The sequence below is a fragment of the Terrapene carolina genome, unplaced genomic scaffold (genome assembly GCF_002925995.2).
Source record: "Terrapene carolina triunguis isolate 2854851 unplaced genomic scaffold, T_m_triunguis-2.0 Scaffold113, whole genome shotgun sequence".
Taxonomy (NCBI): domain Eukaryota; kingdom Metazoa; phylum Chordata; order Testudines; family Emydidae; genus Terrapene; species Terrapene triunguis.
Window position 1 is genome coordinate 14,456,511 of NW_020664464.1, and position 21,415 is coordinate 14,477,925.

General features: G+C 43.1%; 1 protein-coding gene across 1 annotated transcript in view; it reads right to left on the bottom strand.

The window, feature by feature from the left end:
- Positions 1 to 16,385: 16,385 nt before the first annotated feature.
- Positions 16,386 to 21,415, bottom strand: part of CBWD3 (COBW domain containing 3) — a 44,810-nt gene continuing 39,780 nt past the window's right edge. Inside the window, 5 exon segments of the mRNA XM_024200163.2 lie at positions 16,386 to 16,867; positions 16,870 to 16,922; positions 18,012 to 18,141; positions 20,669 to 20,734; positions 20,839 to 20,907. Coding sequence (XP_024055931.1) covers positions 16,784 to 16,867; positions 16,870 to 16,922; positions 18,012 to 18,141; positions 20,669 to 20,734; positions 20,839 to 20,907 — 402 coding nt within the window. The 3' untranslated portion in view covers positions 16,386 to 16,783.

Consider the following 21,415-nt stretch of genomic DNA (forward strand, 5'->3'; position numbering starts at 1 on the left):
TTAAAGCAATCAAAATATATATTTTCATTACATTGCTTGAAATATTTATACAGGACAGTTTTCTTACTGCTCTATAGTGACAGATACAGATTCCAGACCACTGACTTTCATATAGCTGTAAGTACAGGCTCACTCCTCCACCCAGAATGTCCAGTGAATTTACTGGGAGCAGGCCTTTGTTCATACTTCTTGACAGCTCTGCCAGAAATGATGCCTCTGGTCCAGAGGCAAGGATTTGTGAAGCAATTGGGTCCAACAGAGTTGGACTTGCTCTCTGTTTCATTTATATGTACGTACCTGACTAGAAACAACTAAAGGACTTTATATAAGAAATAGGCAAAAAATAGAAGCAAGTGTAACAGCTTACAAATACTTGATGGTGAGAAGAGAGGTGAGTGTGAATGGCTACTCAGGTGGAGCATAAGTCATAAATCAGACAGTCTGCCAGAAACTAAGCTGAGAGAAGAGAATCACCAATCCACTGTCCTCTTGAAGGGGGCTGAAACTTGGAAGCAAATTGTTGCAAACTGCAGCAGTCTCTTGCAGAGAAATAAATACCCAGGGCTTGAGGCTGATCTCACTCACATTTCCCTCTCACTTATACCAATGTAGTTGCAATGACTTCAGGAGTGATTCCTGATTTAGGCCTCACTCCTGCAATCGGATATACTAGCATGGCCACCTGCACTTATAGAATCTCATTGACTCCAATGAGGGCTCCATGTGCGCATTCCCTATGCAGATCCGAGTGAATGACTGAGGTTTTATACGGAGTTAAGTGAGAGCAGAATCTTGCCTCCAAGATACATTAGGCAATCCTTAGTGTCTATCCAAAATGAGAGATGATGCCTATGAATTAAAGCAGTGGTTCTCAGCCTCTTTCCTACTGTGAGTCTACGTTACAACAGAAAAATGTTCAGGCCCCCTCCAGCATATACCAAAGGAAAGAGAGGAGGATCACAGCCCTCAGCTTGAAGGATGGGGTGAAATCTTGGCTCCATTGAACTCAAGAAAAAACAAAATGGTTGGAAGCAGGGCCGGCTTTAGGAAGTACGGGGCCCAATTCGAACATTTTCCGCGGGGCCCCGGCAGGGATGACTAACAAAAAAACAAAAAAAAATGTAAAAAAAAGCCTTTCATTTCTTCCATGTATTATTTACTTTCCATAACTATATAGATAGTAAAATTATATATTATGTACATTGCATCATATATGCTGTTGATCGGTTATTAATGAGCTCCGTTTCACATGTGTGGGTCCCCGCCACTCCCTGGGGGTGTGCTAGGGTGACCAGATGTCCCAATTTTATAGGGACAGTCCTGATTTTTGGGTCTTTTTCTTATATAGGATCCTATTACCCCCCACCCCGGTCCTGATTTTTCACATTTGCTGTCTGGTCACCCTAGGGTGTGCACATGTGTGGGTCCCAGCTGCTCCCTGCCCCCCTCATTGAAGCAGGTGGGCTGGGTTACTGCCCTGGGAACTGCAGGGCACCAGTGGACATGGGGCTGGCTGGAGGCAGGGCAGGGGCTGACTGGAGGTAGGGTCTGGCTGCAGGCAGGGCAAGGGGTGCGGGGCTGGCTGGAGACAGGGGTGTGTGGGGCTGGCTGGCTTCAGGCAGGCTGCAGAGGGGTGCGGCAGGGGTTGGCAGGGCTGGAGACAGAGGAGTGCGGGACTGGCTGGCTTTAGGCAGGGGGCGCGGCAAGGGCTGGCTGGAGACTGGGCAGGGGGTGCGGGGCTGGCTGCAGGCATGGTAGGGGGTGCAGGGCTGGTGTGGGCAGGGCAGGGAGTGCAGGGCTGGTGTGGGCAGAGGGTGCGGCAGGGGCTGGCTGTGGGCAGGGGGTGCGGGGCTGGAGGCAGGGCAGGGGGTGCAGCAGGGGCTGGCTGCGGGCAGGGGGTGCAGGGCTGGCTGGAGACAGGGGCTGGCTGCGGGCAGGGCAGGGGGTGCAGGGCTGGGGCGGGCAGGGGGTGCAGCAGAGGCAGCTGGAGCCCTGGCCCTTTAAATAGCCTCCGGAACCCCCCACTACCCCAGGGCTCTGGGGGCTATTTAAAGGGCCCGGGGCTCCCCTGCTTCTACCGCCCCAGCCCTTTAAATAGCCGTGGGAGCCCTGGGGAAGCGCCGGGGCTCCAGCAGCTATTTAAAGGGCCGGGGCGGTAGAGGCAGCAGGAGTCCCGGACTTTTTAAATAGCCCCCAGAGCCCCGCAGCTCTACCCCAGGGCTCCAGCAGTGGGGCTCTGGTGGCAATTTAAAGGGCCTGGGAGCCCCAGGCCCTTTAAGTTGCCCCCTGGGGAAGCCGGGCCACCCCGGTACAGCGCACCGGCTCTTGCCGGTATGCCATACCGGGGCTTGGGCACGGGGCCCTCTTAGGCGCGGGGCCCGATTCAGGGGAATTGGTTGAATTGGCCTAAAGCCGGCCCTGGTTGGAAGCCCCTCAAACAACATGCAATCCTCAAACATACATGTTACTCTTCTGCTGCCTTTACAATACAGGATTTTAAATAGAGAATGGATGTATTTTTCATAGTATTTCACCCAATTGAGTGCAATAGCAGTATATCGACACAAAAAGTAGTTTTGTTTTTTGGTGTGAAAGGGTCTAGATTTTATCATTAATTTTAAGAGGTGGAAGAAATACATGTTTGTTTTATATTCGGGTTTTATGGATTTTGTAAAACCCTGCGGTTTTTTCCTGTGAAACTCAAGCTGGTCACTTCTTTTGGAGCTATGCGCTCTCTTTATTTTCCAGTTTAAGGAGTTTCGCTCTAGGTCAGTGGTTCCCAAACTGGGGTTCGTGAACCCCTGGGGGTTCGCGAAATGTTACAGGGGGTTCTCGGAAAAAAATTCCCTAATGGCGGACAGAGCTTTCCTTAGGGACCCCAGGCAGCACAGGGCCAGCAGCCCGGAGCCACTGGACTTCCATGAGCTAAGCAGATCAAAGCAAGCATATCTATCACACTGAGGAGATTTAAACTTCAAGACTCCTTATAAGAAATGGAAAGGGAGGTGGATATTTTTTGCTGTTTTTAAAATTAAATAGGCAGCTAGTATTGTTTTTTTTTTTAATTATTATGAAGAACAAGTTTAAGCTTTGTTGTAACGTGCATTGTTTGCCTGGACTGCTCAAGACCTGAATGCTTGTATAGGAGGAACTCTTTGAGTTGGCTTCTTAAATACCTTCATGCTGTTTCACATCTGATACTCCTTGATGAAACATAGGAGCCTTGTCTTATAACAGGCTTATTCAAAGTGATACAAGCTACAAAAGTGAGCTCTTGGAAGAGTGTTGCCATTTTCATAATGTAATAAAAATACTGTAATGATAAATAATAATAAATAATAGTGTGTAATATGCATGTCATAAAAACAAATTTTATATTTCCCAGATCGATGCTTTTATCATTTATACTCAGATAAAGATGAAAATCCCTGGAAATATACATTTTTAGGAGGGGGTTCCTGAAACTCGACATATTAGTGAAAGGGGTTCACGGGTTATTGAAGTTTGGGAACCACTGCTCTAGGTTAATTAAATTCTGGATGTTTTGGGAAGCGTAAGAAGGGAATTGTCTATATTGTTCAAGCTGAAATATGTTGCTGTATAAAGAATGCTTCCCATAATCTCTTACCTTTGAGTCTGATCGGACATGTACTGTCAGCAGCCATGGACACGCGCTCAGTGTGCTAAACCCTTAGTACGAAGTTACATTGTCACGTCTCTCGCTAGGTAATTAGGCGCTGGCCTTAAATATCACTCGTCGACTGCGTGTGGACATTTTCTTCCTCTCTTGAAAAGCTGATGCCACGAGTTAAAAAGACCTTACCTGATCAGTGAGCACGTCCTGAAGTGTTTCTCTGCTAACGCAGTAATTTAGGCTGACAGCCTACGCAGTAAGGGCCGGATCCATCCCCTTTGATGTCAATAAGACTCTTTCCATTCACTTCACTGAGCGTTGCCTATCTCATCATATTGACCGCAGAGAGAGATTTGAGGTAGGAGGCGGGGGCTGGTTTTGTGTAATTGGGGATGGGGGTTTGGAATAATCTTGAACACCCTTAATGTAGCCTTGAGACGCTTCTTAAACGTCTTTAACTCCTCCAAAGGCTATTTTCTTGCAATTTCAGGGCCCGATCCTGCAGTCCAAAGAGTTTTTCGTGAGTTAGGACTGCAGGGTCGGGCTCAAACACCACTGATGACTACTTTGGCCTTTTATATTTTAAAAACACGAAACAAATTTTAATGATGAAGTATTACAATTTTTAAAAACGGTTACTTCCCTAGGCAGAGGTTTTGTCATGGTACACATACTCATACATAAGAGGAATACTGCAAACGTGTAATCGCAGTGTACATCATCTTTATAATGTGGTGGTGTCTCATTCAGAATACGGCTCATATATGCCGGGATTGGGGATTAAAGAGAATATGAAAACCATGGTTTCTTTTGATTGGGTTCGTCAAACGTGAAAACCTTTAAGTACTATATAGTTTTTTCCGTTTATTTTTTTAAAGATAAATGTTTATATAAAGTCAAAGAAAAGTATTATGAGCAATAACACATACTTCTCTGTATTAACCCAACTAGTCATATAATAAAAGCAATGAAATAATAATTCGTTTCTGTTTCACCTGACGAGATACCATAAGTATCAAGTTAACAGTGTGACGAGTTTTCCAGTGCCCGCGGACCATCCCTTAGAGGCACTTATCTTTACATTTTTACAAGGCCTCATCTCAGAGCCCCCCTCCCCTGCGGAGTTTAAGCACAAGGAGGTGGGTTAGAGATGAATTTTCAAGGGAGGTCAGAATGTACGCTGCCTTTTGGATGTAATACATTAACCTAGCCTCCCGTGTGAGTTAACATTAGGAGGTTTCGGGGTAGGGGGATATTTGATTTTGAAAAGGAAGAAAAAAATTATTTAGGTGAAACTTCAAATGTGTACAGTTTGAGTGAGACGGTTCATCTTTTAACTGTAAAAAAACTGACGGGTCAAAATGATTCGCTGACTGTCCATTTACTAGTCACCGGACAGAAAGGCGCAGGAGAAGAGCTCTTCGGTGCTAGGCTGAAATAGCCAAAGCAAAGTAGTAACTGCTGATGGTTTCAAATTGCACAGCAAATTCTGAATCTCTAGTCAATTCCTCAGCGCCTCACCACTTCAGTCCGAACCATTTTCCTTTGCTATTTGCCCTCATCCACAGCCCACTGAAATCTACAGAAAGACTCCAATTGACTCATGGGTTTTGGGTCAGGCCTAGAGACCCGCTGTTTATACTCCACAATTATCCGAGTCTAGAAGTGTAGGATCGTTCAGATTTCTCTGTGCATTTGGCTGATTTAGAGGAAATGTCATTTTGTTTTAAATAAATATGCAGCTTCCTCGTCGTTTATATACATTGTATATATTTTTAATTCATGGATTAAAGTAAAAATGACCAGGACAAAGTGGTGTGTTTTATGCAATTATTGCCGTTTGTTTAAATTGATTTGAGATTTTTTTAAAAGACGATTCCTCCCACTCCCCCCAGAAAAATCAATGGAAGAAGGAAAAACTCAGATCAATGCTCTGATTAAGCCAAGGAGTTATCTGCTGGAAGAATTTGTTCCTATTGACTTCAGAAGAAGGAGCTAGCCCTATTTCAGAGAGGAAGAAACTTTCCTTTCCTTAGGCAGTTAGAAATTCTCTGAAATAGGACAGACCATCAACTAGTTTGCTACACACTGCGGGGCCGATCCTGCATCTAGTCCAAAGGCAAAATTCAAATGCTCAAATAAGATTCAAGGATCAACCTCGTAAAGGGAACAGAGCCTAAACATCAACCTAAACTACCAAAAACTACTTCCACACGAAGTTTATCCTTCCGGTTACAGAACCTGATAACCCCTACCCAAGATCTTGGCTTCTGCTGCACTCTTCCCTCCTTTTATATGTCAGCTCCATTCACTGCGTTCCTTCCAAGCCACTGCTATTGGTTAAGTATCAGAGGGGTAGCCATGTTAGTCTGGATCTGTAAAAAGCAACAAAGAGTCCTGTGGCACCTTATAGACTAACAGATGTATTGGAGCATAAGCTTTCGTGGGTGAACCGCCAGGCATGCGTCTGACGAAGTGGGTATTCACCCACGAAAGCTTATGCTCCAATAGGTCTGTTAGTCTATAAGGTGCCACAGGACTCTCTGTCGCTTGCTATTGGTTAGACACCTAAAACAGCCGTGAGCTTCGCAAGCATGTTCTTTCTAGTGGTATCCCTCCTTGGGGACCGAGATGGGAAAATTACACATGTAAAGGTAGATTTAAAACAAATACAATTAATACATTCGCCTACCACTAAGAATCAGATAAACAAGTGACATTTCTTTTCCACCTCCTAGCTTGTTCTCATTGCCCATTGTGGGGAGGAAGGTGACACCTGTTATCCCAATGTACGGGTCCGATTCTGCTCCCAGTGAAGCTACTGGCAATTCGGATCTCAATTTAAATTAGCTTCTAGGACTTGAGAAAAACGCCTCTGATTTTACGTGCAGTCAAATAACATCGAAATAAATCCTAAATCTAAATACCCGAAACACTCGGAAATACACTAAATACTCCCCGTAGAGGGACTTCGAAATTACCCTTTTGTCCCCATTAAAACATAAAAGCGAAAAGGCCTCTTTAGTTTGGAAAGTTAGTCAGCTGGATTTTATATACATTATGATGAGCATATACATAATTATGTTATCCTCTATAACCGATTTCAGAAAAAGGACAAGCACTATATTGTTTTTTATTTAGGCCATACACAAGTTTTTATGTTAACATTTCCCCACGGCAGCTGCAAATACAGATCACAGGCAATAAATATTCAGCTGCATGTCTATTTATATTGCAAACCCGTCACAAGAGGAAACACAGGATACATAAGTATTGTACGCTTGGCATTTTGAAAAGTTTGTCGTTCAAAGGAGGAGAAAAGGAAACGTATTATAGTGGAAGTTGTCCAGTGTTTGAAGTTTTTGTTTGAATCCCACAAGTTACCCACTTAGTTCATTTCTCACTCAGATAATGCAGACCGGATGCGCTTTTGACGTTGCACAGGGAGAAAAACAGCAACACTCACGATAGTGCCCGGTGACCTGTTCCTTAAAAAAAAAAAACCACCCTCATCTAAAGTCCGTCGCTTTGTAAACATTTTACAGACAACGCACATCCGTGAGGGGATTATTTGCTGCATGATCGCTACACCCCAGGAACTGGGTGAAAAACCTCTGTCCCTCCCAGAGCCGGAGCTGCTGCAAACTTAGCAGGGTCGGTCAGTTTCAGCTCGCAGCATAAAGTCAGGCGCTCCAGGACAATCGCCACCCAGAGACGGATGGAGGGGCCAGTGCAGAAGTCCCCCGACCCCCGCCCCGACGGCAAAGGCGGGGCAGTGCCCGGGCCGTTTCCGATCGGAGCATGACGTTGTTTGACCAGGGTGTCCCCGCGCAACGTCCCAGGGGTGGCCGGAGGTTGGGACCGGGGTGGCGGTGCCAGGCCGGTCCCCTTTGGGGCTAGAAGGCGGCCCGCGATCCCCCCGCAGCCGCTCCAAGGGGCAGCAGCCTGGCGGGGCCCGGGCCGGGCTGGCAGCCCAGCAAGGCCGCCGCCGCACCAGGGCTGGGCCGGAGGAGGCGGGCGCCCTTCCCGGCCCCCGGGGCGCAGGAGGCGGTGTCCCGCGGCGAGGCCGCGCCTAGCAGAGCGGCGGGCAGCAGGCAGGGGGCGCGGGGCAGGAGCTGGGGCCCGCAAGCCCAGGCGGCGGCCGGCCGCAGCAGCGGGCTGGGGGCCGGCTCGCTGCCCATCAGGATGCTCTCGATGCTGAAGGAGCAGCCGCGGCTTGGGGGAGCGGCCGCCTGCTGTGCCCCGGCCGCCTCCTGCTCCCGCAGCAGCAGCACCCCCAGCTGCAGGGCGCAGCCGGCCGGCCTCCGGCGCGGCAGGGGGCAGGCAGGGGGCAGCGGGAGCCCGGCCTCGGGCGGCACGTAGCGCAGAGGCTCGCGGGGCAGCAGGGCGCAGGGCTGGCAGAGCAGGGCTGGGGCCGGGGCGGGCGGCGGCGGCGGGCGCTTGAAGCGCTTCCTGCGGCGGAGGAAGCTGCCGTTGTCAAACATGCCCTGCGAGGCCGGGTCCAGGCCCCAGTAGCTGCCCTTGCCCGGGCTGCCCGGCTCCCGCGGCAGCTTGACGAAGCAGTTGTTGAGCGAGAGGTTGTGGCGGATGCTGTTCTGCCAGGCGGGGAAGCGCCGCCGGTAGTAGGGGAAGCGGCCGCGGATGAAGGCGCAGATGCCGCTCAGCGGCAGCTTCTGCTGCGGGCTCTGCAGGATGGCCATGGTGATGAGCGCGATGTAGGAGTAGGGCGGCTTCCCCTCGGGCTCCCCCGACCGGCGGGGCTGCCCCTGGACGCCCCTGCCCCCTTCCACCTCCTCGGCCCCCACGCTGCCGATCTCCTCCTCCTCCTCGTCCTCCCCATCCGAGCCCCGCACGCCCAGCTGCCGGCTCATGGGGCCGCTCGCCCACGGACGCTGGTGCAGCCCTGGCCACCGCCTCGCCCTGTGGCTGGGAAAGGCGCGTGCGAGCCCTTCTTATACCCCTCCCCACGATCGCGGGGGGAGAGGAGCGGCTGGTCCCTGCTACAGCCCAATGGGTTCACAGCTGCAGTGAGGTCCCTGGTCCTGCCCCCCAGCGAGGGGGGGATGCTGAGTCCTTGGGAGGTGCTTGCTATTGATCGGGCAGTGGGCGAGAGCAGGACCCTGGCGGAGCCCCAGGAAGCAGCTTGGGGGGAGGAGGGGAATGGCCCACGGGGCTACAACTCTCAGGCTCTTCAGCCATCTCTCCGTCCACTTGTACGGGTGAGAGGCAGGTGGCCATGGAAAGCGCATTTGCAGCCTTTAGCTACGGAAAGACACATCTGGTGCTAGTCAAAATTTGAATGAGCAAAGTTATAATCATAGTAAACGTCTCCCCCTTTCGTCACTAAGATATGGACTAGAATCACTAGCCGCTGCTCGGCGCTGCCTGCTGAAATGTGCTGCGTGTACAGCCACGCCACAACGATTGAATCTCCAGCAGCGCTTCTCAGCGCTACTGAACTGTAATCAGGTGGAGATTAACATCTTTACGGACTCGGGGATTTTAACACGGATGGCATTGGAAGTCCGCGCGTGTGGTTTCCCTCCTTACAAAAACCAAACGCTTGGATACTCCAAAAATGAAACTTCACCACTACTATTAACGCCAGAAAACATCTGCAATCAAATAGTTAAAATGATTATATCTCCTCCCGCTAAAAGGCATCCAACACACTAGCTGATCCACATGGCCCAGGGTTTGTACTGAATGACCACGTGCACATAACGCAAAAGGTCAAAATTTCAAATTAGGAGAGAAAACTCTTTATTTGAAATACTTGAAACTCATCACAGTTAAATTGAGCATGCATAGCAATGAGGCGCTATCTCCCGGCGACAGTCAGATCGGGCGTGGTAACAACGTACACTTGACGGTTTTGTTTTACGAGCTGAACTAATGAACAGCAATTTGGAGAATAAAGGAAACAGATCACAGCGCAGAGTTTACTTTGGGGAAAGGCCTTTCTATGAAGTTTGGATGCTGGTAGGTTAGGAGAGGATTTCCTATTGCAGTTCTGAACGAATTCCCACTTCCCCTCTCCGCTATTCTACAGTGGCGAAGGCTAGACGCTACCTTCTGCTAATAGGCTACACACACAAAAGAAACTACGCTGGGCATTAAACAGCTGGGGCAAAAGGTCCAGCCCCAGGCCCCTAGTTGGTCAGCTTGGCTTTTGTAAACTTCAGATCGTTTGCAGGTGGATTTTGCCATGAAAATGGTGAGTGACACCGCACATGGGAACTGTAGAGGTTACTGTTTACCTCCCAGATCTGCATATGAAAACAGTAGGAAATAGTACAGCGGCAGTGGGTTTAGAGAAGTAAAATCAGGAAGAACTGTACAATTCTCCTTCTGTGTATTTGTCTTCCGCTCTGAACCCTGTTGCATGCTGATCCTAGTTTTGAGGTAGAGAATTCAGAATAAGGACATTTTTACCCTCTTCTCACATATCAGGAAAACCCTGGGCAAACTGAAGTTTACTTGGGGACACAGAAGCTAGCCTGCATTTCAATGCTTTCTTCTTGCCAGAATTTCCATGAAAACACAAACACACACACACGATATCTATTCAAATGTTTACTGTCTTCCTTAATAGCTGCTACATTTTATTTACACATACACAGCTTTATCTCTGTGTACTCGTTTGCAAGAACCGTAGTGCTTTTTCACTGTACCTGAAGCAATGTCCGTAATATACAAAGACAACTCTGGAAAATATTCAAAACACAAAATGAAAATAAATGCATCCAGGCTAAGTGATTCGTAAATATGAACGGAGTAACTTCTCTTCTGAGAAAATATAGACATGTAAGGAGGAACAATAGAATGAATTTACTATTAGGCTGGTGAGGCATGCCATAGCTTTTTCTTGATGTTAGCACGCCCAATAACATTACTTATAAGAAATTTAAACAATATGGGGGAGAAATTTCCACTTGTTCATTAGATCGTTATAAAAGGTCTTACGACATGTAAATCACTGCGCAATTGCTGCTATATCGGTAATAATTTTAAAGGGAGGGAGGTTAAATCAAACCGACTTTTCAAAAAAAAAAAAAAAGCAATCGTTTAAGGTTTCTTCTTTTTGCACACAACGGTCTGGTTATGTTTCGATTGCTGGCTCGGATGTTTAAACTACCACGCTGGGGGTGCTGCACGGCCTCCACTAATGAAATGTAATGTTTTGTTTTTCAGCCAGGCAGTTTACCATCATCAGAAAATAAAGCTGTAATTCTAGCTTAAAGGGTAGGTCTCCCCAGTCTTCCCCTAACTTCGCAAAACAAAAGTAACACCCACCTATACAAAGCTAAGCAGTTGTTAAATCAATGACAGTGGAAAATAGCATCGCTTAGCAGCAAAGCAGAGGGTTCAGCCTGGGGTTTCTAGCTTTAAACAGTTTTGCCCATATCTTTTTATGATAACGTAGCAAACAAATGGAGTAGGATATAAGAGAGCAGGCAGCACCTTGCTTTCCCTCTGGAGGGTATAATTAACCACCCCTCTTCTGGGATCATCTTCATACTAATTGGAATTGGAAAAGGTACAGAAAAGGGCAACAAATATGTATAGAACAGCTTCTGTCTGAGGAGAGATTAATAAGACTGGGACTTTTCAGCTTGGAAAAGAGGCAACTAAGGGGGGATATGATAGAAGTCGATAAAATCATGAGTAGTATAGAGAAAGTAAATAAGGAAGTGTTATTTATTCCTTCTCATAATACAAGAACAAGGGGCCACCAAATGAAATTAATAGGTAGCAGGTTTAAAACAAACACAAGGAAGTATTTTTTCACGCAATACACCGTCAACCTGTGGAACTCCTTGCCAGAGGGTGTTGTGAACGCCAATAGTATAATAGGGTTCAAAAGGGAGCTAGGTAGATTCATGGAAGATAGGTCCATCCATGGCTATTAGCCAGGATGGGCATAATGGTGGCCCTAGCCTCTGTTTGCCAGAAGATGGGAGTGGGTGATAGGGCATGGATCACTTCATAACCTGTCTGTTCATTCCCTTTGGGGCACCTGCCATTTGCCACTGTCAAGAGGATAGGATACTGGGCTTGATGGATCTTTGGTCTGACACAGTATGGCCGTTCTTATGAATTGGACCCTCTGAGGAGAGCCCCAATGAACGGGATGCTGCTAATCCATGCAGTGTCTAGGGGGTGAGAACATTCACCGCAGTTGGGACCTAGGCACAAATTGATTCTAAGGGCTGCAGTGCAAATTTGTTCTCACCGAAGAGTTACAGGGTGCCTCACCAATCTAGAGAGGCGAGACTCACATCAGAGTTTTAGCTCTCCAAAACCTGAACATTTCCTTACCAGCTGATCATCAAAGTTAAACTCACGTAGGTCTTCTGTGCCCTCCAGGGTTGTTTTTGGAAGAGGGCACAAGAAGTGAAAATGGATTTTTCTTTACCCACAGAATTTTTTTCAAGGTGAACAATTATGTTAAGCAAATCCTGGCAAAATGAAATTTCCCTTATCAAGACAGGAGACACTGTTTTGATCACCAGCCCTGGAACTTTTATCTGTAGAGGTGCTGAACTTCCCCAGCTTTGGGCTAGAAATAACAGTTAACTATTTTTTCCCCCCTAAGGGAAGATGTATGATCACTGGGATGTGTCCTGGCAGGCAATCCTGCATTCCTTTCGTACCTGCACACTTCGCTTTGACTCTGGCTGGAATCTAGGGTGAGACTACTGGCAATTAGCTGTCCCTTGATATTGCAGGATCCTTCCCAGAATCAAATTGTTCCAAGAAGAGTTGTGGGGGCAGCAGACGGGGACTAATATTTAAACACTTCTCCTTGTTTGTAACTACAGGGCTAACAAGTCATCTCTTCCCGCTACCCTCTGCTAAATACCTTCACATTATACTGTACTAGCATAGCATTATGGCTACTCCATAAATCAGAGGATTATGTCACAAACGCTTGAAAAGAAGTGGAGAGAAAATATCATGGGATCTTCACCTGAAATAGAAGATAACATCTTTTCAGTAATATTTGTGGTCCTGATCCTTATCCTCTCAAGGAAAACACCAATTGACTTAAATCAGTGCAGTAGAATCCTGGCTAAATTAGCCCAGAATAAGGAGTATGGATTAAACAGGAGGTCAGTGTATTATAATCTTTTTTGAACAATATACTGAATGAAAAAAAAATAAACCCAACCCACTCTACATTATGACAAGTTAAGGTTGCACAGTTAAAGAATTAAAATGAATGCAAGAAGCGTGTCTAAATTCCCAAGGAGGCTTAGAAAAGCTCAGCCAGGATTCTTTGAGCAGTAATAACATTCATCTTTATATGTACATTTTCTTCTCGTGCCTCCATCCTCCCCAAAATAGAGATCCAGATGCTCAATACCTCAGTTTGATCCCAATTTATGCTGAGTAGGTTGCAAGATCAGGCACTTAAAGTGAATGTTAATGACATAAAACGCATACCGAAAAATAGGGGCAGTGCAGTACATCAAGACAACTGGGGCCCTAACTTTTGCAATCCCTTTCCTTTTTGTTTCCACATAACAGGAGGAGAGGCAGGAGTGAAGTAGCCCATAAAGCTGGATACGTGGAAAGGACACCAAACAGTCTGTGAATAAATATCTCATTTAAATACAGTGGCACCTTGTTGCTTTACTTGGAAGCAAGAGTAAAAAGGGGGTATCACTAGCTGCTTTTGCCAAGGTCATATGGGCAAAGGTAGAAGGGTGCAGGGGATTGACAGTCAGGGGCTGAGAAAGGGAGACCGAATAGAGCAACGTTTCCCTACCTTATGCCAAGAATTGGAGAAGGCCTTAGCTACAGCAACCTCAGGCCAGCTGACGGCAGGCCGGCAAAATTGCAGACCAGAGGAGCCTAGTACAATCACCCCAGAAATTGCAGATCCAGTCCAAGAGGGGTGGAGGAATATGGAAATAACTGCAAGTGGCTTAGATCAGGCTGCACAAGCCACTTTACTTAATCTGGTGGTCCCTGCTGAAAAGTGCCTTCTGTGCCAGTATTTCTGTGGAAGAAAGGGTGCATAATGAGATATGTGGGCAGCTAGCTGAGACAGATGGCATACAGGGTGGGCTGGTTGACACTAGCTTGGTTGCTCTAGAGAGACAGACACAAGGGATGAGGAGAGTCCCAATAGCAGAGAACTAAAAACAAGCAAGGTTAGGGAGAAAAGAGAGCAGGAGCACAGGCTGCAGCTCCTGGCTGTGGAGGTAGGAGATGGGGGAAGATCGCACCCAAAAAAACCTGAAAAGGCTGGTGCTATGCATAAAAACAAGATTCTGCTTAGTCCTGACTCTTCAGCTTCAGTGGGCCACCAGCACCCAGAACTGACAAATGGACACATTTAAGAATGGATGTAATTGTAGAGGCTAATTCTGTTATCTTCTCAGTAATCAGATTCAATCTAGCTGAAGTTGTGTATGTAACTGGGCTCTGTGAAAGGAGGCATCTGAATAGGTAGAAGCTTCTCCTACTAATATCTTGGATTTTTGTGGCTACTCTCCCCATTCAAAGAAGGGAAAGGATGACAGCGTAGAACAGGGAATGGACAGGGCACCCATCAGTTGACCTGTTCCTCAGGGACTGCTGTCTGAAGTAATATTGTATGTGCTTTTTGTTTGAACCCATATAGGTTTTTCCTAAATTGGAAAATGAATGATCCAGAATTGGGCAATTCAAGAAAAAGCACTGATTGGCTCTGAAGGTATTAGTGTCTTCCTCAACCAGATGGAGTGTCTTTATAACGTAAGGTAGCTGAAGGCAAAGAAAGCAAAGGGTGAAAACCAAGGCTGCAAGGAATACAAGGGAAAAATGTGGACAACACTATATATATCTTCTATTTCATTTGCACAAATCAGGCACATCTCACTTAAATATTTGTATCATTCCATAAACTGCATCATGGCCAATCTCCCAACTAAGTATTTAAAAAAAATATGCCTCAGTTTGGTAAATACCATCTAAAAATGTAAATTGCACTGTCAATCTCCCCTACTGTCGAACAAAATTGTACACATACACACCAAATCTATCAATCCATTCCACTAATAGTTCAGATGTGATCCAGTCAGATTCCACTTGCTGTCCACCAACAGGAAGCAGCAGCAGAAGTTTAATTAAAGCAAGGTAAGAAAAAGTGTACCAAATAATATAAACAGTTCATAACTGGAAACTTAATATTTTATATTTTATAGAAGGGATTTAGCAAAAGGGAACATGTCAGAGCTGATTACATCCCAACTGAAGCTACAAGGAGCTCTTACAGGACACACATTCTTCCATACAACCAGATGAAGGCTACTGTGAAAGATTAATAAGCAATGCTTTCCTTACTGTACTTAATTCCTTGGAAATGAACAGTATTTCCTTAAAATTATTGTATTCCATTATACACAGAGAGAAGACATTTGTTTATTATCACAGGGCTGCTTCTCTCAACAGATAGTCTATTTTCTTTTTAACTGAGCATTAACACCTAACTTTCATTCTAAAATGAATGTAGTGTTCATGAAAGATGCCACACATCCACAATATTGAAAACTGAAATCCTATTTGTCCACAGGCAGATATAGCACAGGAAAATGCAGCACAAATTTCCCTATGGTGGCCATTCAATGTATTTTAATACTGACTTACAGGATTTATTTATTCAGGTCAGAGGGATTTTAAATTTCTATATCCATTCAGTCTCTGGACTCTGTGGCTCTCTGACAGTTTTGGCAACTTGTGAAGATAGTTGGGGGATACGAACAGCTGTCCATTAGGAAGTGGACTGAGATCACCAATTTGTTCCACATATACCACTGAACAACTGTCAGCCACCAAAACTTCCATATCCCATTACAAATCCTCTGAACTATCCAGTCTCAGAATTCGTCTTGGGGGAAATCAGATAACAAAAAGAATTGCATGGAATTTGAAAACAGATACAGTATAACAAGAATGGTAAAATTTTAGACTTACCAAAAGTCTTAATGCTCACTGCTAGGAAATTCAATGAACACTTTTCTGTACTGATAAAAAGAAGCATGTTGTTTTTGGAGTTTGAAGCATGAAAGCTTCCATTTCATTACTCTGTGAAAATCACAGAAGCTTTAACATTCATCCAAGCATCAATGATGCACTAAAGCAAAAGTCTCAATTCTACCGACTATTTACTGGATGAGAAGTAACCTTTTGAAAATTAACAAGCATTTTTAACACATTCCCATCTGCATGTATTTTCTTTTGCATATTTATCTGCCCGATTATATTTTATGAATCCCACTGAAATTAATAAGTATAGTTTTTCTTAGAAGTCATACAAAGCTGGAGGAAGAATTTAATTTTGTGAAGATCATAGATACAAACCTTATTTTAAGTTCCCTTCACAGCAACAATATGCACTGCCAGAAAAAAAAAAAAAGTCATACAATCTCACAAAAAAAGGGAAGAAATTGCATTGGACATCTTGGATAATACAACAGAAAATGCCCTGTATAGAAGAATCCAATACTGACAGGGTCATAGCCTTGAAGATCTAAGAGGTCATTTACAGATCTCAATTCTATGAAAATGTGATTGAGGGTGTAGTTATGTATATGTCGATATTATCCTTTACCTAACTTTGAACATCTGTCATTAAGGGATTTTTAGTTTTACTTATACAATCATTTTAAAGCTATTTGAAAAGGTGACTGATCATCTTTATTTTAGATCTAAAAAAGGTACAGAAGAGAAAGGTAATATGCAGCTAAACAACATGATTGCCTCACTCGGAATAATCAATCATGATTTTTAATTATTTTTTTATTAAAAGAACCAACAGGATGGAGCAGTAACCTCAGAATTGTTTTGGGAAGCTCTAAATTTCTCTATTGTGTGTGTACCAGATATACTCAATCATAATAATACATGACCCAGACACAAACATCAGAAAAAAACCTTATCCTTAATTATTTCTGTGAATACATATGATATTATTATTACATCATTTAAACATATGCCAAAATTTTAGAAACACTAATTTGCTCTATTTTATTCTGTAACATAAATGCAAATATTTAAACAATAGATGATTTGGAATTCGTAACAGGAGTAATGTCAAATTCAGAGTTTAACAGTTGTATAAATTGCAAGAGCAAAATGGAGCTTCTGTACTGCATGTCATCCATTATTATAAAAGTTTGCAGTGTTAAGGACAGATTTTTCTTCTTTTTTGTGGTGTGATGTCAACTGTTTTCCTGTTTCTCTGTCATGGTAGCTATAAATACTTGTTTAAGGATATCCTTATCCAAGTTCCTGCCTGTAAACAGACAAAAATTCATATTTTCCAGCATATCACAAAATAATCCATACATAAATGAAAACCGACAAGTATACAAACACCTGTTACATACTAATGAGTTAAAACATGGGCTTATTATAATGATCTTAAGTTGCAACTTTAAGCTATAGATTTCCAAATAGGCTACAATAAAGTATAAAATAAGAGAAATGGGGAAGAAATGCTGGATTAATCTTCATTAAAACTTCAGAGTCAACCTGGAGTTTAGATAAAAAACATCTAAAAATCCTAAGAGGTGTGTGGTTTCAACATTAATTATGAACATTTCTGAAAGAAAACATGAGATCAGCCTTTAAGATTACATACACCTAAAAGGTAATAACACTTTTTCCTTATGGAGATTTATCAAATCTTTTATTATAAGGATTCCCACCAGCATGTTTTTAATCCTAGATTTTTTTAAAGTTACATATATATATAGGCTTGGAAGGATTAGATTTTTTAAATCGGTAAATGGTCAGTAAATGTCAATGTCACTGTACACACAAAACAAAATATTTCCGTCAATCACAATTTACACATAGGCAAAGGGGGAAAAAAAAAAAAAAAAGAGTGCCACTTGAGAACTTAAGAGTTTGATTTAAGGATATTTACTTGGGTACATTTTGACAGGTGATGTTGACAATTTGTGTTTTAACTGCTATGAAGCTTTAACTTTTTGTCTTCTACTGTCATTAAATATTGTCTGACCCCCCTTGTCTCCATAATGTCCCACAATTGTGAAAATTTAAAATTGATAAAAACTGAAAAAGGCTTAAAATCCATAATTTTGTGTCACTATGAAAATGTAAGTAATTATTAAAAATGCTTAAAAATAACTCATATTATCCATCAAAATTATAAAAAACTGAATTCTGCTAATCCTACATATATAATATATAAAACATACATACACATATTTTAATTACACACACTCCATATATACATACAATTTATGGACAATTGTATTTTATTTACTTTGTTTTACCTGTTGAAGAATTATAGTCTGACTTAGTTTTGCCTGTTGTGAGAAACAGCTGTCCAAAGAAATGTGTAGTTTCCTCTTACCTATTAGAACCAATCTGTTTGTTCTTTCATCATCCTCTTTCCAGCTTACCATGGTCTCTTCTAGATCATATAGTTCATGGACACCTTGGACAATCACCTGGTGAGATTTGTCTTTAATAGACACCAACCCCTGATCAGGAGGACAGTTATTGTTAGTATCACAATAGAGCCTAGAGCAGTGGTTTTCAAACTTTTGTATTGGTGACCCCTTTCACATAGCAAGACTCTGAGTGCAATCCCCCCTTATAAATTAAAAACACATTTTTATATATTTAACACCATTATAAATGCTGGAGGAAAAGTGTGGTTTGGGGTGGGAGGCTGACAGCTCGCGACCCCCCATGTAATATTCTTGAGATCCCCTGAGAGGTCCCGACCCCCAGTTTGAGAACCCTTGGCCTGGAGTCTGTAATCTGAATAGGAACCACATTGTGCTAGGCACTGTACAAACAGAATACAATAATTTGAATATAAGACAACACAACCCTTGGCTTAACAAATAAGAGGAGGAAGGACAGATGAGGGAAATGCTGGTCAGATTATATTACATAGTCTAGCTAGTGCAATACATGTTTTCTGATTCAACTGGAAAGTTGCCAGGATTTTTTTTTCATTTTTGGCCTAGGTATTTCAATTTTAAAAGAAGCTAATTTATTTAATAGAATGTATGTGTGAATGAGAACAGCACATCATTGCGTATCACAGTAAGTAGACAGTACAACACACGGTTTTCTGGTTCTGGATAATTATGATTAAGTTATTGACGCCCTTAGCTTTTTTACTATTCTAAAACAAAGATATATGAATGCGTGACTGTCAACATTTTAAAAAGGCTCAGCAGCATAATGAAGTGATTAGAGCCAACACAATGAGACCAGCAACTAAGTGCCAAAAACTCTGGTTGGAAAGATCCATTAATACTTCATAGAAAACCTTGTAAAACTTTTTAGTTACACACATTTCTGATTATCTAATATATTCTGTATCTCTTCAGGAGAATGGGAGAGGTTTTAATTTTATTTTTTTATTTATACACACACACGGTCATTTGCATTAAAGTAGGATCTTGTCAGTCAGTTCCTTTCTGCTTATTCCTCATCTGAAATCCTGAAGTCCTAATCCTCTGTTTGACAAATTAACTGGTGTTAAGATGACTGTAGTGTCAAACAGGATTATAACTTGAGGTGGGACATAAGCAAAAAAAGAAACTGTGGCACCCATCCTACAACTGACTGGGATACATCTGCATGGAGCCCCATTTATTTCAGTGAGTTTTAGTGCACAGACAGTTGCAGGACAGAGGCCTACCTTATAACTTTTGCTCAGTATAGTAAAATGTGGAGAAAATGCAGAACATCAACATTATTTCCTCCCAGACTATATTTTCCAAGTAGTATCAGTGGGTTTTTAGATTTTAGGGAGGAGGAGGAGGATTGAACACAAACAAAAGTGCCCTGATTTTCTTGTAGCAGGACCACACACATATAACCACTACTGAAAGATCAAGTACAAATAATTATGTTGTCACTCAACTGTGCACCATTACAAATGCTGTTCTCATTAAGCAATAAGAAAATAAACCTGAGCATATTTTTTCTCTTTACTGTACTCTATTAAAGCATTGACAGAGTTTTGAATGTGCATATTTTCTGTATCACCTTTTTAACCAACTGTTTGTTTGTAGGGGAGTAGGCCCTCCGTACCCTCCGACCGGAGGGGGCCCCGCAAGGAAGGGGGCCCCTAAAAGTGGCAAAATAAATACTGCATTCCAGTTTCTGCATTGTAAGGGGTCCCGCCCGGACATATGTTCGGAGGGGGCCACGTTCTTTGTTGCTACGGCCCTGGTAATATACACTGAAATAGAAGCTACTTATAAACTCTTTGCAAATACAGGACAATATTTTCCTGAGAAATTTCACTTATTGTTTGCATATCCATTGATTGCTTCTTTAAAAATATCATTATCTCAGGTTTGTAGAGAATGTTAAGTGTTGACTTTGACATGCCTCCCCTCAACTCCCCTTCCTGAATTGTATGGTGCATTTCAATTTCTGCAAGTTATGTTGAGAAGTATAATTACAACCCTAGGCAGATTTTCCAAGTGAAGTGGCCATTTTGGGTGTGGGTGGGATGGGATCTTTTAGAGGAATGACAACACACAGAAGTAAGATTTCAAGGACTATATAACATTAAAGAGCTGGCAACAAGGGCTTCTGCAAAGAAAACTCAACATTTATACAACTGATCATTATGGAGTAGCTTGTGACTAGCCCTACAGTAGCAAAACAAGGGAATAAGGATTCTCCCACCCTTGCACAGAGGGCTGACCATAATTCCAGCCTTGGTGCTTGGGGCTTCCTCCCACTAAATCCAGAGCAAGTGGGCTGAGAGTAAAGGGAACAATGTATGGGTCTCCTCCCCTTATTTGCTGGCCAGCAGAGCTCGCTAGCCACGTGGGAGGAGTGAAGTGGTTGGAAAGAACTGCATCCTGAAAATCAAGTTATTACTGCCTTTCCCCTAGCTCAAATGAAGTGATCGAGGGATGGTGCAACTATGAACATTCAAGGATGTGGCTAGACAGTTTTATCCTTAACAGGAGTAAGGGAGTTAAAAAACAGAAGTTGTTATGAACAGTTAGGTAAATTTAAAAGCTGAACCTTGAGTCTTATGACCTCCATGGGATGACCAGCCTTGTCTTTCACATTCCTCTCCCACAGAAGATTCTACAAATAGGAATATGTTTTAAAAAACAGAAGCTTTACACAAGTGATAATTTTCTCAAATGGTGCAGTACACATTTTTCAGGTAACAGTTATGCAGCACTCACCTGAATAAATTCATTTAGATTTTCTTCAGTTGTGTTTCCTAATATTTCAAACGTAACTGTAACAATACTCTGCAAATAGAAAGATCTAAGTATTAATATTCAGTTATTCTAAATTAGAGAATAAACTAAACAGTTCAATACCTTATTTAAAACAAATGTTTGTGCACTTAACAGTATAAATCAGTATAAACAAAAACCCCCACAGGAAAAAATATCCACACTACTGGTTCTGCTCTAATATACTATATTACTCTGGTCAATTCAGCTGTTTTTATAATGTCAGTTTAAGGAACATATGATTCCCTACAGTCAATACTTTTGGGTATTTTGATGCCATAACATTTCATATTGTAGAAATCTTTGCACTAATTAATATTTAGTCCTTATAAACAATTGTTAATATGACTAGGCTGTTAATACTGGTATCTTTTAAAGGTGTTTAATAAAGTTACTTCCCTTAGCTATTTTTTTTTTTTTTGTATCTTCACAGTTGTTCCCATTCACCAGCACAGTTTCATTGGGCTGATACACACCTGTCACAATAAGGGGGTTCTCTTTTAATGCACCAGACTTTATC